This window comes from Urocampus carinirostris, chromosome 12 (genome assembly GCF_059441175.1).
Source record: "Urocampus carinirostris isolate Australia breed hairy pipefish chromosome 12, RoL_Ucar_1.0, whole genome shotgun sequence".
Lineage (NCBI taxonomy): Eukaryota > Metazoa > Chordata > Actinopteri > Syngnathiformes > Syngnathidae > Urocampus > Urocampus carinirostris.
The window spans coordinates 16,883,144-16,899,730 of record NC_142360.1 but is presented as its reverse complement, the minus strand read 5'-3'; the positions used below and the strand labels follow the sequence as shown (position 1 = coordinate 16,899,730).

The 16,587-nt window shown below is 40.8% G+C and overlaps 1 protein-coding gene across 1 annotated transcript in view; it reads right to left on the bottom strand.

The window, feature by feature from the left end:
* The window catches only part of ap1m3 (adaptor related protein complex 1 subunit mu 3), a 28,502-nt gene extending 12,153 nt beyond the window's left edge, over positions 1-16,349 (bottom strand). Inside the window, exons 1-4 of the mRNA XM_088349557.1 lie at positions 16,129-16,349; positions 14,553-14,709; positions 14,125-14,192; positions 13,511-13,641 (exon numbers count right to left, since the gene is read on the bottom strand). Of these exons, the coding sequence (XP_088205683.1) occupies positions 13,511-13,641; positions 14,125-14,192; positions 14,553-14,709; positions 16,129-16,170 (398 nt within the window). The 5' untranslated portion in view covers positions 16,171-16,349. The remainder of the gene's footprint in view (positions 1-13,510; positions 13,642-14,124; positions 14,193-14,552; positions 14,710-16,128) is intronic.
* Between the last annotated feature and the right edge of the window lie 238 nt (positions 16,350-16,587).

The window sequence follows — 16,587 nt, the reverse complement described above, 5'->3', positions numbered from 1 at the left end:
CTAACTAATGTGTCAATCAGGGCAGCACGGCGGCGCAGTGGTTAGCGCGTGTGCGGCACAGTTCTAAAGTCTTGGGAACCTCCTGTGTGGGTTCAAATCCAGCTACCGGAATTCCTGTGCGGAGTTTTTTATGTTCTCCCTGTGCTTGCGTGGGTTTCCTCCGGGCACTCCGGTTTCCTCCCACATTCCAAAGACATGCATTTCAGGTGGATTGGCCGGTCCAAATTGTCCCTAGGTGTTAATGAGCGAGTGAGTTGTCTGTCCCTGTATGCCCTGTGATTGGCTGGCAACCAGTTCAGGGTGTCCCCTGCCCACTGCCCGATGATTGCTTGGACGGGCTCCAGCACCCCCGCGACCCTACTGAGGATAAACGGTGCAGCTAATGAGATGAGATGGGGATGAGATGAGATGTGTCAATCAACAGTTACTAATGGCTAAATATATTCGGAACTAAAGAGAGTGATCTGACTTTTATCAATGCAGGCACTTATAGGCTAATGTGGGCCATGGACTGTGGAAAAAAGCTGGCTATTTGCCGAAAGTGGTGTCAGTCAAACGGTCAGAGGCTAACGGCCATATTGAAAATAATTTTACGAGTCTGTTCATCTGTTAACGGAAATTGTTCGGCAAAACAAACGTATTACAACAAGGAAAGTCCAGCTATGCAGAAATGCTTTTAGGCGGCTTTTTTTTTCATCTGACGGAATTATTGTGTTTTGGAGTAACATACTTTACATGTTTGGATTCATTGGATAGTCCTGTATGTAAAGACCCCATGTTTGCAAATAATGATCCCATAAGCTGCCTACCAGGGCACTTATTGGTGAGCTACTTCAGCTTTATTGTTTTCGGGTATTTTAACGGCGGGCCAACCGAACGTTAAGGGGTTAAATTCCTCTGAAGCTTTTATCCTCTTTATGTGTCCGTTTCCAATTTAGTCAAGGGATCTCCCTCACCAGTGTAGCAACCTATTGTGGAAGGGAATGTTCAAAAAAACTCCTTTCTTTATTCTTTGCTAGAGATCATTCCACAAAAGCATTTGCTCAGGTGTTGACACCAACCAACCTCAAGCAGAACTTAAAGATCAAAGGCTGCCAGAGAAGAAGGCAATGTTCGGTTCTTGTTATTCAAGGGGACTTTTTGGAAGTATCATCATATAATATAAGCACAACAACAATCCTCACAACATGCATAATGCAACAACGCAGCGTATAGTAACTGACTTCTTTTACATAAAGGCGATTTTAGGTTTTTCTAGGTAAATCTAATAACATGTTAAAATGCACAATAGCGGATATTTTTTTTTTTTTTTGGTTTGAACAAATTTATTGACACTAAAAACAGAAAACAATCATGACAATCTCAACAGCAATTAAGCACATTCACAATATTATATTCCAATATTACGTTTTTAACAGCAAACACAAAGTGAGGTTTGAACAAACCTTCTCGAAAATCAAACATATTCACAATTTCATTATATAACATCTTTGTTAGTGTCAATAGATCCGTCCAGGCCAAAGTCGATTGTCCTCGGTCTGAACAAATCCACTGACACCAACAGCAGCAAAACACAGCCATCAAGCATATTCACAATTTTTTTATATTTGACAATATGACGTGACGATATGACGTTTTAACATTTTTTCCTGACATTTCCAACATCAATTAAACAATTTCAGAGTTATTTTCTTTTAACAGTAGTTAACCAGCGTGTAAAAGGCAATACTATTGTGCAAGGGCATAGCTCTGCCATCCCACCCTCCCAAGCAGCATTCTTCCAGTCCTCTGTGTGGGTCCTTTCCCTTCTGCGTGGGTCCTCTCCCTTCTGGGTTCCACAACCCAGGCCGTTGCTGCCGGGACTCCCACAGCGTAGCTCCGGCTCCCCCCTCCGGGTGGGTACAGACGAGTCTTCTTTATGGCTGCGTCCTAGGCCCGCCGCTCGCAGATTGTATGGTATCTGCAGCCATTTGGAGCACAGCCACGGGGGGGATCTGCCTGCACCTCCATACCAGCAGGTTTCTGGAGGTCCAGATGGCGTCCTTGATGGCGGCGAGAGTGAGCCAGTCCCTGGCAAAGTCGTTCCGATGCCTCCTCGACCGACTCACCCCGTAAAGCACGTACTGTGCATCAGGGACCTCTCCTGCTGGCAAGTCCGGGAACTTTCCTAGTTGTTCGGCCATTGTCCACAAGACCTTGGCAGCGCTGCACTCACAAAAAAGGTGCCTCACCGACTCCTGGGCGCCACAGCCAGGTCGAGGGCACGTCGAAGTCGCTGACATTCCTCGGTGGTGCATTACAGCTCTGACTGGGAGAACTTCATGAGCCACCATCCATGACAAGTCTCGTAGTCTGTTTGGGAGGGCAGGATGATTGACGTTGCTCCAAACCGTTGTGGATTCGCCAAACGCAAGCCCCCGCACAGGGCTTAATGTAGCTCGCTCTTGCACAATAGCAATAAGGGCCCTGTGGTTTTGTAAAGTGTGACATTCTTGTGTTTCCAAATCAAACTTCTTCAAAAAAGCCCGAATAAAGAGATGTGTTGGTGGCAAGTTAAACGAAACTGGAATCAAACGATTGTCTGGTACAAGCTTTAGCTTCCGCAAATATGAGCCCATCCAAAAACGGGTCATTGCTTGACTTTTCGGGTTGTTGGGTGGGCCCACAGCGTTTTGGAAGTGGAGAGAGACATATTTGCTTCCCAGGAAAAGCTGGAGGTCAGGCACTCCTTTCCCCCCTTTTTCCTTTTTCTTTTTCATTGTATCTCTTTTTATCCTTTCCCACTTTGAGCCCCAGACAAAGCGAAAGATGGCTCGGTCCATTTGTAACAGCACGTTTCTTTTAGACATAAAAATTAAACTGATTGACAAAAGCATTGGGAGGATGATCGCTTTGATGATTAGGACCTTCCCCTCTATTGTCAGTTTTCTTAGTGACCAAAAAACAAGTTTTTGCTTAACTTTCCTTGTCACGTCATCCCAGTTGGTCTCGCCTCCTCCATCCGCATTGAATTTTATCCCTAGGATTTTCTGGTCTGTCTTTAACACCGTCAGCGGGAGTCCTGCCTTTTCTGTCTCTTTCCACATTCCATAAAACTTCACTTGTGATTTTTCTCTATTTAGCCTTGACCCAGACGCCCTCCCAAACAGGTCAGTCAAGTCAAGGGCTCTTTCAACAGATGCGCGGTCAGTACACAAAATATTAAAATCATCCATGTACAAAACACACTTGGTAATTTGTCCCCCACTTCCTGGGATATTGATGCCTTCGACAAATCTATCTTTTCTTAACATTTGTGCCAAAGGTTCAATGCAAAGAACATAGAGAAGGGGAGACATAGGGCAACCTTGACGTACACCGCAGTTGATCTCGATTGCTTCCGATAAATTCCCGTTAATCATGAATTTGCTGTAGATGTCTCGGTATAGCAGTCCTACCCAATCGATGTATTTTTGGGGAAAACCACATTTTTGCAATACCCTGAAGAGGTATTGGTGCGAGACTCGATCAAAGGCTTTTTCAAAGTCTAGGTTTAGGACTGCTAGTCGCATGTTTCTGTCTCTTGCATAACAAATGGTGTCACGGATCAGCATGAGACTGTCGCTGATCTTCCTTCCCACAATGGCACAGGTTTGGTCTGGATCAACCAAGTCTCCCAAGACAACAGACATTCGTGTTGCTAGAAGCTTGCTGAAAATTTTACAGTCCACGTTTAAAAGCGTTATGGGTCGCCAGTTTTTTAAGTCAATTTTGTCTCCTTTTTTGTGCAATAGAGTAACTATCCCGATTCTGAAACTGTCTGGCATATGGTCTCGACTGGAAAATTCGTTAAAAACAGTTAACAGATCTGGTGCTAAAATATCCCAAAAAGTCCGGTAAAATTCGAGGTTGAGTCCGTCCTCCCCGGGTGATTTGCCTTTTTTCATAGTCTTTATGCAATCATTCAGTTGGTCTTGGGTAAAGTCCGATGTTAAAAAGGGGTCTTGACGCACTGATCTTGAAATATGATCTAATACATGCCCCATTTCATTCTCATATGTTTCTTTCTTTTCAAATAATTTTTTGTAGTAGTCTTCGACCAATCTGGTTATTTCACTACTTTCCTTTGTTATTTGCCCGTTTTCGTTTTGAAGTTTAAAAATCCCCTCATTTTTGCCCATAATTTTTTTAAAAAAGTAGCGTGTACATTTTTCCCCTTCTTCTATTTCTCTTTCTCTGCTTCTTATTATGATGCCTTTGCTCTTTATTTCCGCCAAAGCGTTTAGTTCTTGTTTGGTCTCTTTGATTTCATCATTAAAGTCCATCCCCTTTTCTGTTAGGATGAAATAGCGTTGGAGTCTTCTTTGTAGTCCCGACATGCGTTTCATCTCTTTGAGTTTCTTGTTTTTCCCTGCATTTTTAAAAAAGGTCTGTGTTCGTTTCTTTGTCATTTCCCACCATTGTGCTCGTGAATCATACGAGTCTTGAAGGGTCTGCCAGTCTTTGTACAGCTCCCTGTATTGTGCGGCTAGAGCCTCATCCTCCAGCAGGGAGCAGTTTAACTTCCACAAACCCTTCCCAACAGTCATACCTGAAGGAAATGAGAAAGAGCAGGACAGTAGCAAGTGATCCGAAAAAAAACCTGGAATTAATCTTGCATCACTCTGTGCTAAACCCCTCGTAAATATGTAGTCTATTCGAGAGGCTCTGGCATTGTCACTACTGAACCAGGTGAAGCCCTCCTCTCCTGGATGTATGGATTTGAAACAGTCCACCAGTTTAAATGTCCGGCACATGTCTTGTAATAAAGTTGATGTTTTATCTACTTTAAACTCCTCATCATTCCTCTTTCTATCCTTCCTACTTAAGATGCAATTAAAATCTCCTCCCACGATTAGTGGTTGATGGCCTAGCATATGCGACTGGATGTCCTCTAAAAGTTCGTACCTGAGTTGTCTGTCGGCATGGCCGTATATGTTAATGAGGTTAAAATCATTCCCTATATAAGAAAGTCTTGCTAAGATTGCGCGTCCGTCTCTCATCACAGTACTCCCCTTTAAGATGAGTTGAGGGTTGTTTATTAAAATGGCTACCCCATCGTTACGGTTTTCATTCGAGCCACTCCATAATGACGGATATGGCCAAATCTCTTCCCACTGTTTATAATTTTTTAGAAAGGGGATGCAGCATTCCTGTAGTAAAAACACATCCGTTCTGATAGTTTTTAAGAACGATAAAACACTGTGAGCCTTAACCTTTGATCTCACACTTCTCACATTGATAGTAGAGAATGTAATGTTCATAATTGTTGTAAAAGTATTTAAACTAGTTAGACAAAACTGGGGGATCTGAGTCCATTCTTTGGTGATCATCGAGATCATCGAGAGTGTCACCTGTGTCAGACACATCACTTAAGAGTAGTACCTCATTTTGAGACTCACCGGGGAAAACTCTGGGACCCTCTGACTCTCTGTCTGTGGTTCCAGGTCTTCCCCTTTTTTCTGGGTTAGGGGGTGAGCCAGAGGACCTATCAAGGGGTCTCTTACTTCCTTGCCCACTAAGGGTCAGGTTTTTTCCCTCCCCGACTTCCTCCGTCTCAACTTCATACAGTTCCCTTGTGGGCTTATTCACCGGCAATCGGCTTTCTTCTAAATCTCTTATCTTTGTTTCTGTTTTTTTCACCACTCCCATTTTTGTCTTACTTTTACTCCTCTTTCCAGTGCCCGTATGGGTTTTTGGAGAGTCATTCGCCTTTTCGATTTGTTTGTCTTCTCCAAATACCGGCAATGGCGTAGCAAACAAATTTGCTAATTTGAACTCTCTTCCAGGCCCTTCCTGATTAATATGTGTTTTCGGAGTGGCAGTTGCTTTTTCTATTCGTTTGTCATGTCCAAATTCAGGTATTTTATGAGAAATCGAATTAGAATTTCCAGGTTCTTCCTGTTTCAATTTTGATTCTCTGGTCTCTGCTCCAGGGGTTTTGGTAGCTACATCTGTTTTTTCAATTTGTTTGTCTTGTCCAATTTCTTTGTGCATTTCTTGATCAATTTCATTGGGTATTTCCATAACTTTATTCATTTCCTGTTCATCTTCATTGGGTATTTCTATAACTTCATTAATTTCTTGTTCATTTTCATTTTGTATTTCCATGACTTTATTAATTTCATTGTCTTTGTTATCTTTATTCACTTCATTGTCTTTGTGACATTTATTAATTTCATTATCTATGTTGTCTGACATCATTTCATTGTCTTTGTTGTCTTTGTTAACTGCCTTCCTAGCTTTCAATTTGTTAGCAAACGAATTCGGGCAGTTTCTAAAGAGGTGATTCGTTTCTCCACAGAGATTGCATTTTCTGCTATTGCTACATTCCTCAAAGGAATGTCCAATTGTTCTGCACTTTCCACAAAAAATTCGATCACATACCTCAGCCAGATGCCCATGCTCACCACATTTGCGACAGAGTTTCGGTTGCCCTTGATAGTGGATAAAGCCACGGTTTTCCCCCAGGAATATAGTCGACGGAATTTGTTTCAGTCCCTGAAAGCCCTGAGGATCTTGCCGTAGTTGGACTGGTACCCTCCAGGCACCATTCCAATAGCCTTTCTCACACCTCACCTTCATAGCCTGGCCTTTTACTGAGCAGTATCTACTCAACCAATAACAGACGTCATCAGCACTGATCATTTCACTAAACATTCTAACAACGACAATCTTGTTAGTATTATCAGTCAGCTTCTCCACTGTAAATCCTGAAAACTGGGACCTCACTCCCTCAAAGCGATTCCAAAACTCTTGATAAAGAGCTGCCGTTTCAAAACTCACATCAAAGCCTTTGCCAGAAGTCATTTTTATGACAGCATGTACCTCCTCCTTTTTAAACTTCAGAATCTTTTCAACAAACTTGTTAATAAAATCCGTCCTTGACATTCCCTCCGAAATTGCCACAACATCTTTGAGCAAGAATCTCACGCAGTTACGTCTCCGCCCGCCGGTATAATGCCCGGCCATGGCAGGACTCGGCTGCTTTACTTCTAACTATGTTAAAATGGTTAGAATTGTAAAATTAATAATTAACAATACTCTTAAAACCGACGCCAATGACAGTATAAACGCATAGAACGAGCAGTGCTAACCTGATGCGTCCACCATCAACCGCAGCTAAATATGGTTTCCTTTGTTGGAATATTCTGGGCGAAAAACAAGGCATGGACATCGTTGCTACGCAATTGATTGTTTCTGCTTTCAACCTTTTACATTGAGCAAATTACAATTTTCCTGTCACTCACCGCACACACAATAAAATACAGTAGTCCTCTATTTGTTACTACTAAAGTGTGCTTCTTAGCTCGCCACATGCTGTATGTATTGTTAAAACTTATTGTGTTTTCTTGAAACTGCCACAGATGAATCAATCTTTTCAAATAAAAACTCCTTTTAAGAGTAGAAACGCGCCTGAACAGCAAAGACTAAACCTTCAAATTCTTAACGAGTAAAAAAGAGCTATAAAGAAGTGAAAATGAAAAAAATAGCAAGCCTTGAAAATATATGGCTTGCTTTGTGAGAAGTGTTTCAAAGAATTTCTATGAACAAGATTTTGTATATACAGTAAGACCTCGGTTATCGCGGTTAATGGGGACCAAAACCACCTGCGATAAGTGAAAATCCGCTAAGTAGCATCGCACCTTAAAAAAAAAAAAAAAAAAAAAAAAAAAAAAAAACATACTGGACTGTCTCAGAAAATTAGAATATTGTGATAAAGTTCTTTATTTTCTGTAATGCAATTAAAAAAACAAAAATGTCATACATTCTGGATTCATTACACATCAACTGAACTATTTCAAGCCTTTTATTATTTTAATATTGCTGAATTTGGCTTACAGCTTAAGAAAACTCAAAAATCCTATCTCAAAATATTAGAATATCATGAAAAAGTATACAAGTAGGCTATTCAACTAATCACCTGAATCATCTAATTAACTCGAAACACCTTGCGAGGGTTTCCTGAGCCTTAAAAACACTCAGCTTGGTTCAGTAAACTAAATCACAAGTATGGGGAAGACTGCTGATCTGACTGCTGTCCAGAGGACCATCATTGATACCCTCCATCAGGAGGGTAAGACACAAAAAGAAATTTCTCAAAGAGCAGGCTGTTCACAGAGTGCAGTTTCAAAGCATATCCACAAAAAGTCTGTTGGAAGGGAAAAATGTGGCCGGAAACGCTGCACAACCAAGAGAGATGACCGCAGCCTTAACAAAATTGTGAAGAAGAGCCGCTTCCAGAATTTGGGGGAGCTTCAAAGACAGTGGGCTGAAGCTGGAGTCCAGGTATCAAAAGCCACAGTTCACAGACGTGTCCGGGAAATGGGCTACAATAGCCGTATTCCCATGGTCAAGCCACTTCTGAACTCAAGACAACGGAAGAAGCGTCTGACTTGGGCTATGGAGAAGAAGCACTGGACAGTTGCACAGTGGTCCAAAGTCCTCTTTTCAGACGAAAGCAAGTTTTGCATTTCATTTGGAAGTCAAGGCGCCAGGGTCTGGAGAAAGGCTGGAGAGGAGCAAAATCCAAGTTGCTTGAAATCCAGTGTGAAGTTCCCACAGTCAGCAATGGTTTGGGGAGCCATGTCAGCTGCTGGTGTTGGTCCACTGTGTTTCATCAAGTCCAGAGTAAATGCAACTGTGTACCAAGAGATTTTAGAGCACTACATGCTTCCATCTGCTGAAAAGCTCTATGGAGATGAGGATTTCATTTTCCAGCATGATCTGGCACCTGCCCACAGTGCCAAAACCACCAGTAACTGGTGCACTGACCATGGCATCACTGTCTTTGATTGGCCTGCTAATTCCCCTGACCTGAACCCCATCGAGAATTTGTGGGGTATAGTTAAGAAGAAGATGAAAGACACCAGACCTACAAATGCAAATGAGCTGAAGGCCGCTATCGAAACATCCTGGGCATCAATAACACCTCAGCAATGCCACAGGCTGATTTCCTCCATGCCACTGCAATACCGGCCGATGCGTGGAGTGGACAGAGCAAGCTCTTATTCCAACTCCGGATTACAAAAATCAGGCCGCAATTGCGGAATGGCTTTTATAAAAACTATAGAAATGATCCCTAAGAGTACTGTATAACACCATGTCACGCACCCACCTGACGTGATTAGCTTGCAACTAAATTATCGATCTGCATTTAAATGATGGTTGGCGTCCCTTTCCTTAGTGCTGGTGTAGCAATCCCGACAGTACGTTTGCATGGTATTTTTGCACCAGCTTGCTGTCTTCTTAGAACATGCTTTACTTCTCACGTACAAATCCGTGAATCTCTTTTAATTATGCTGTGGGATGGCGAAAATACACTACGTAACAGTTGGATCATGAACATGTGATCACAAACATGTGATCAACACAACTTGAAGCAACTCTGAAAATGGCGTCTGGTGTGCAGGGCACAGCGCCGTCTGACAATGGCACTGATCGCCGATGGCATCTCGCTAATTGGCGCCTCATCTGCGATGTGAAAAAAACAACAAATTAACTCTGAGCTTGCCGTTGTTCCAAGAATGAATGAAGGACTCCATTGAATTATGTAAATCTTCTATTTGCTTATGACACAGTATCTTGGTTTTATTTTAAACTCTCTAAGAATATTTAATATTAATGCTGTGTGAGAAAATTCAAGAACACAGCTTTAACTAAGCAATAGAAAGATAGATAGATACTTTATTCATCCCCATAGGGAAATTCACACTTCCAGCAGTATCCTTGTGTTAAAAAATAAAATAATAAAATAAAAGATATATAACACAAAAATACCCACTATCGTGTCGATAAAGAGCATTTAAACAGTGTTACGGAAAATACACACTGTAATAAAATAGGGTAATATGCAAATGTGGGGTTTGGGTTTAATGTGGGCTTTTACTCCCCCGGGTGGAGTTAAAGAGCCTCATGGCATAATTTATTGGTGGTTGAAATGATTATTTGTAGCAAACCTGTGGCGGTCCGTGTGCCACCAATAAAAAGATATTTGGGGAAAAAAAAGAAATATTACCCCCAACAAAAATGCCTTCCGCTAAGCGCAAGGGAACATCCCTCCCTCCCTCAGGTAAAAATGGTCAAGAGAAGGAGAAAAGGAGTAAAAACTGAGCCTAATGCAAATGGAAAACAATTTATCGACATGCCGCATCACACTTTCAATGGAGCAAGGATTATGAATGTAGAGGCTAGAATTTCTCTGAATGCTAGGTGGCTAGCCATGCTAAGTACAGCCAACCCCGTTATGTTAGAAGTGTTCTTTTGATTTCAGCTAAGTACAGAGCATACACACTCGCCACATGACCACTTTTTGTCACAAGATCTTTAAAGGAAGGTATAAGCCTGTGAGAATGTGCTATTTATGAAAGTATCAGATATTTTATAACGGTATAAGCAAAATTAGGCTTACCATTGGCATCATTTCAGGAATGATACAAATTGCATTTGCCCAGGACAGCACATATCAGCCACTAAAGGCAACAACAGAGAAAACCCTGAGTGAAGTGAGGGGAAAGGCTATAAAGTGCACTATGAATTAAAAGCGAACACACTGATGGTACTGCAGGCTAGCTGTGGCACCATCACTCATTCTTAAATAGGACAGAATTGCCTTTCTGAGGAAGGAAAACAGACTCATCTCTTTCTTAACAAAAGCACAGTGTGTTTGAGTGTCACAGTCACTGCTTCTGGCTTAGTTCATTTCTGTAGCTGGATAAAGCTCCATTATTTGTTGAATGTCACACAATGATAACGATCATCAGACCCTCTAAAGCTCTGATAGACTTACTATACTATACGTCTGTACCGCATATTAGCAAACGCTATTTCTTGTCCCCCCCAAAGACAAATTGTGTATTTGATTATTTTTTTAACAGTCGCTGTTTCAAAATGTTAATTCATTTTTGGGCAGGAACATGTTTGAGAAGGTCCGCAAAATTACCAACGAGATGGAAAAAAAAACTTTAAGCACCTTCTTGATTTCTCTCAAGCATTGTGCCTTTGCACACTATGAACAATATAAACTATTTTCCACACTGTAGGTATGTTGCACTCAAATGCAAACACGAAGCACAAAACAATAATTCAAATAAATCCTGGGATTGACACTTCACTCCGCCACCAATTTCCACAAAGCGCTGCTTCTCTATGAGGCTAGCCCAGCCCTTCTCTTTCTTACCCAGTGCTCTTGGCCACTCTCTAAGTTTATGCCTGAGTACAGAACTGACAGGCCCATCTTTAGCACCTGGCCAGTGGCTTTATTCTGCCTACCAGGCAGAAGAGAGGGCAAAATCTATCCCATTCCGACCAGAAGCACAGTGCGGTGTGGACTCAACTACAGAAAAGGACAATGCACAGTGTAATTTATGTGGTAAAGTGGTCTTCTACTGACACAACACACCACATTTACAGGTATATAAACACACGAAAAAAGCTCACCCTGCAGAGAGAAACAAGCTGCAACCAAAAATGTAAACATGCAAGAAATCCTGTAAGTCTGTAGCCACTATGGCAATAGAGCCAAGAAGGGACAATTGACACTTAAATTGCTTAAGTGACTTTCTTTTTCTAAAAAACATGCAATAAAAGGTTTTTTAGTTCCCTAGTGACATTGTTCACCCCACACACAACAGCCATCCTCGTCCATAGCCTTGTCACCTCACGCCTCGATTACTGCAATTCCCTCCTCTACGGTTGACCTCAAAAGTCCCTCCATAAACTTCAGTTGGTCCATAACTCTGCTGCACGCATCATCACTAAAACTCCCTCTCACCATGACATCACCCCTGTCCTTCAGCAACTGCAATGGCTCCCAATCTACCATAAAATCAACTACAAAATCCTACACCTACAGTACATGGCCATTCATAACCTTGCCCCTCCCTACCTCTCCGACCTCCTTCACACTGCCACGCCATCCCGCACCCTCAGGTCATCTTCCTCCCTCCATCTCACTATACCCCCTGCCCGCCTCAGCTCCATGGGGAGCAGAGCTTTCAGCCGCTCTGCCCCCATGCCGCTCATTGCCGCCTAACCTCCGAAATTCTGCGACCCTGTTCACCATCAGATCCCGACTCAAAACTCACCTCTTGCTTTTTTTACTGTTATTTTACTCTGTGTTTATAGTTGTGTCGTACTAATACGTACTTTTATTCCAAAGCATATGATTGATGCCCACCTCATATTTTGTATTGTTCTGTCTTTTTCCGACTGCCTGCCTGGTGGTGATACGAAGGAGAAGGACGATTTGAGAGGAGTCAGCAGACCAGCGTCTGACCTGAAGCATGTCAATGCCTGCATTGACCAGCTGGCAGAGATGCGAAGCTGCGTCGTGGCCGTCATAGACTTTCTGGACTAGATTACAGGCGTTGCTGTCATGCACTTTCCGGACAAATTCTCAACATGTTGCTTAGTGTTTACTATGTTTGTGTACTGTAATGCTAAATGTAATTCACCCTGGTCATCCTGAAAGGGGGATTACCACTTGTGAGGTCCTTTTTCAAGGTTTTTCTTTTTCCTTACGCTGAGGTTTTGAGTTGTTCCTTGCCCGCGTGTTGGTTTAAGATCAGGTAATTTGTGTAATTGTAATCCTGTGCAGTCTTTTGAGACATTTTTGTGATTAAGGGCTATCTAAATAAATGTGACTTGACTACAGCGACCTTGGGTGTCCTGAAAGGGGCTGGATTATCATATTATTATTATTTGTGTTTTCTTAACATTGCTGTTTTTTTTGGTTTAACTTTCTTAGCTTTTGTTATGAAACAGTTATGAAATAATCATTTTTTTTTCAAATTGTTAAAATTGTCAATAAAGTTATTTAATTTAAAAAAAAAATAACGGAATATTATTGGTGTGTTTATCATACTGAACTAAATCAACGATGAGTGTTTAATTATTCGATTATCATGACATTTTTAAGCAAATAGTATCCGTAACTGATTGGTAAATGCAGTATTTACCTGGATCGGACCGATACCAAAATTTCTAGTGTCACCCACCTCTACTCTACAACAAAGAAAGGCAAAAAATAACCAAGATTTTGACGTATATGATGTCAGAATCCTCTCCAATTATAATAAATACACTTTCTTTCAGGGACATTGTGTATTACACGACACCTCCAAGTGGTTGGAAAGAACTTCATCCATTAAAAAAATATAAGATTGATTTAAAAAATCAGCAAAACCACATGAATTATCATATAAACATGCATTTTTTGTTTATTTGAAGGTCGAGAAATGTTTATTAATTTTACACAACACGAGTCTAACCGAAAGGGAGTTGACATAGTAGTCCGCCATTTCATCAAAAACACAAAAAACCTGAAAAGCTGCGCAAAAAAACGAGAAAAAAATTGTGTTGTTTGGTCTTTTAAGAGTCGTGTGTAATCTTCCTTTTGTTTTGTAGGATTTGTTTTCAGTTGCACTAAACAATGAAGTGACATCGAGAGGTCAAATCATAGACAGTGTCCCTTCAAAAGATGGTTTCTTACTCTTGAAGAATCTTGCTGTCTGTTGTCTGCGGGAAGCCAAAATCCATAACTTCGTCCATCAATTCATAAACAGTCACAAAGTTGTCACGAATACTCTCCTCTTCAAGCTCTTTAAAGTACTCCTGAAAAACCTAAATAGAAATGAGAAGGCAAACTGGTTATTCAAAAATGATAAACCCATGAGAAGAAAATGCCAATATCAAACACAATACATATACCTAAAAACTAAGAGACAATTTTCTTATGTATTTTGTTCTTTTTTGATAGAACGTGACATAAATTGCAATCTTAATACTATAGACTTTGCGATAAATAAATAAAAAAGTATTTTTCTATCTGGCTTTTAGCCTAAATGTGGATTTCTTTAATCATTTATGCAAGTATTGTGAGTTTTTTTTCTCCTAAGGGGTCATGAAATACATATCAGAATACATTCTGAGAAAGAACACTCTGTTTTAATAATTCATTGTTTTCATGAGAATACCAAACTAGATGCATTATTGTCTAATGGTATGTCAAACAAACATGGGCTAAAGAAACAAAGATACAATATGTCATAAATCGCAAATTATGGACAAAGAGCATGTATGTCTCATGAAAAAGAAGATACTAACCTGGACAATTCTGTAAAGGAAAGAATAGACCAGAGCAGCATTGACGTTCTTTTTAGTCATGGCCACCACTGAAAAAAGAAGTTAAGTAGTTGTTCTAGTCGAGAAAATTGCAGATTGGCATGAAATGAGGAACGCATGAATTTAAAACATGAGGCCCTTTCAGTATGAGAAATGAGCAAGTAAACCTAAAATAAATGTACTTTAAACTAGAACGAAGTTGCCAGACTTAGAGAAAAAAATGTAAGACAGAATAATGTCTGAAATGCTAGAATGACTAAGAATAGCCCTAAAATTCCATGATATATTTATATCAAATAAAAAGCGATAATAGGTTCAGGAAGTATTTTTCGTTCATTTAAAATTCTATTACAGTGCACACGGTCCCTTTCACAAAGTTCATACTTGAAATGTGAATTCCACTTGGATACAGTAAAGGTTATGATGCTTGATCCAAAGAAAGTGCGAAGGGCCATGGGTGATAATTGGAGTCATGTCTGCCTCTTCTTCCCGCTTAAGTAGTAATGGCATGAAGTGGTCAATCAGGTTCATATCCATGTTTCCCATGTAGTTACGACAGATCAAGACCTGAAAATGTAACATAAAAGAATATAGGGACAAAATACTTGTTACAGAATCACGTCTCATAAAATATGTACCAATTCTGGTATAGTTTCCATCATATCTGAGCACTCCTGTTGAGGTGCTTTGCCAAAGTCTTGGTACATACATACAAATTGTTGATGTAGTAACATGAGCCCCACAGCATTATTTAAGTGTTTGGTGTTGTATTATTTTCTCTTACAAACCCATTTTATTTTTGTTTTTTGGATTACAATCTTGAATGATTACCTCCATTAGCGCAATCTTATGGACAATGCATTTGACATACAGTAGGTCGAAAAGGATTTCCGTTTTGGAAGCTAAATATTTTTGCCCCGACACTGGCATAAAGTAACTAGCCTTGCCATACACACCTAAGTTTGTTTTAATCATCACAACAGCCAAAATGCACCTACATTTGCAGAGGTGGGTAGAGTAGACAAAAATTGTACTCAAGTACAAGTACAGTTACTTCAGAATATTACACAAGTAGAAGTAAGAGTATTCATCCAAATACTTGGAGCCCATCTCAGCTATCTCCGGGCAGTGGGCAGGGGACCCCCTGAACTGGTTGCCAGCCAGTCCCAGGGCACACAGGGACAGACAACCCGCTCGCTAATTCACACCTAGGGACAATTTGGACCGGCCAATTAACCTAACATGCATGTTTTTGGAATGTGGGAGGAAACCAGAGTGCCCGGAGGAAACCCACGTAAGCACAGGGAGAACATACAAACTCCGCACAGGAAGTCCGGTAGCTGGATTTGATAGAGGCTTCCGCGGCGAACTCGTTTGACTTGATTCATTTGCCGTTTTGTGATAGTTGGTGTATACCGGATGGAACCCAGAATTGATGAATTTGCGTTTTTGCATACAGATTTTCTCGTACGCCGTACACGTCTTAAAATGCATAATAAACGTATTTTGTACGGCAAAACCGTACAGGTGGAGAGGTATGCTTTTATGTCTTTTGGCAAGTGACTATTTTTAAGCAGTTTTAGGAGGTGGGCGTCAATGTGTGTGGTATTTAGTAACTGGATGCTTACTTTTAGAGTAACGGGCTACTTTAGGGTGTCAATAATCATTGGGGTAATGCAATTACTTTTTAAATACGGTAACTGGTAACTGTAACTAATTACTTTTTTTTCACACACAAAAAAAAGCCTGACACTGCTTTGAAAAGGGTCAATGGATGTAATGCAAGTTGCATGGCCGAACAAGAAAAACATGTCTTTGTTTCGAGGAACCTGTTCAACAAGTTCTTATTTCGTTGACATGTCTGTTTTTCAGAAACAGAATATTAACATCGTGGGAAATATTTATTTGATAGGAAACACGTAACCATGTTTATCATTTATATTATCATGTCAAAGCAGGTGTTTTACATTATCCTTAAAAACTTACCTTTCCCTTCAAGTCCAGGATGAATAACGCCGACGCCGACATTTTTGTTGAAAGTTAAATCCTCGGATAGTCGAACCGGGCTTCTGAAAACGTGTTAGTAGTAAGAAGTTGGTCAGTTTGCAATAATTGGAGCTGCCATCATCTTCTGTCCTCCTCCATCGACCCTCCGCTTCCCTTTCGGTTCAATTTGCGGCGCCCTACGAGCGGAGTGTCAAGCTAGCTTTTGTTCAACGAAAAGAAATGCATTACTTCCGGTATGAGGTAAAAGTTGAGAACGACCGAAATAAGCAGGATTTGGCACGTTACTTTAAAAACATAGTTATAGTGACTCACTACTCCTTCCAAAAAGTGAGTTGGTAACTGGATTACTCTTTACTGAAAGTAGTTCAGTAGTTCTTTTCGATAAGTTTACTCTGTAATAATTTATACCTGCAAAAGATATTTCATAAGTTGCCAGTC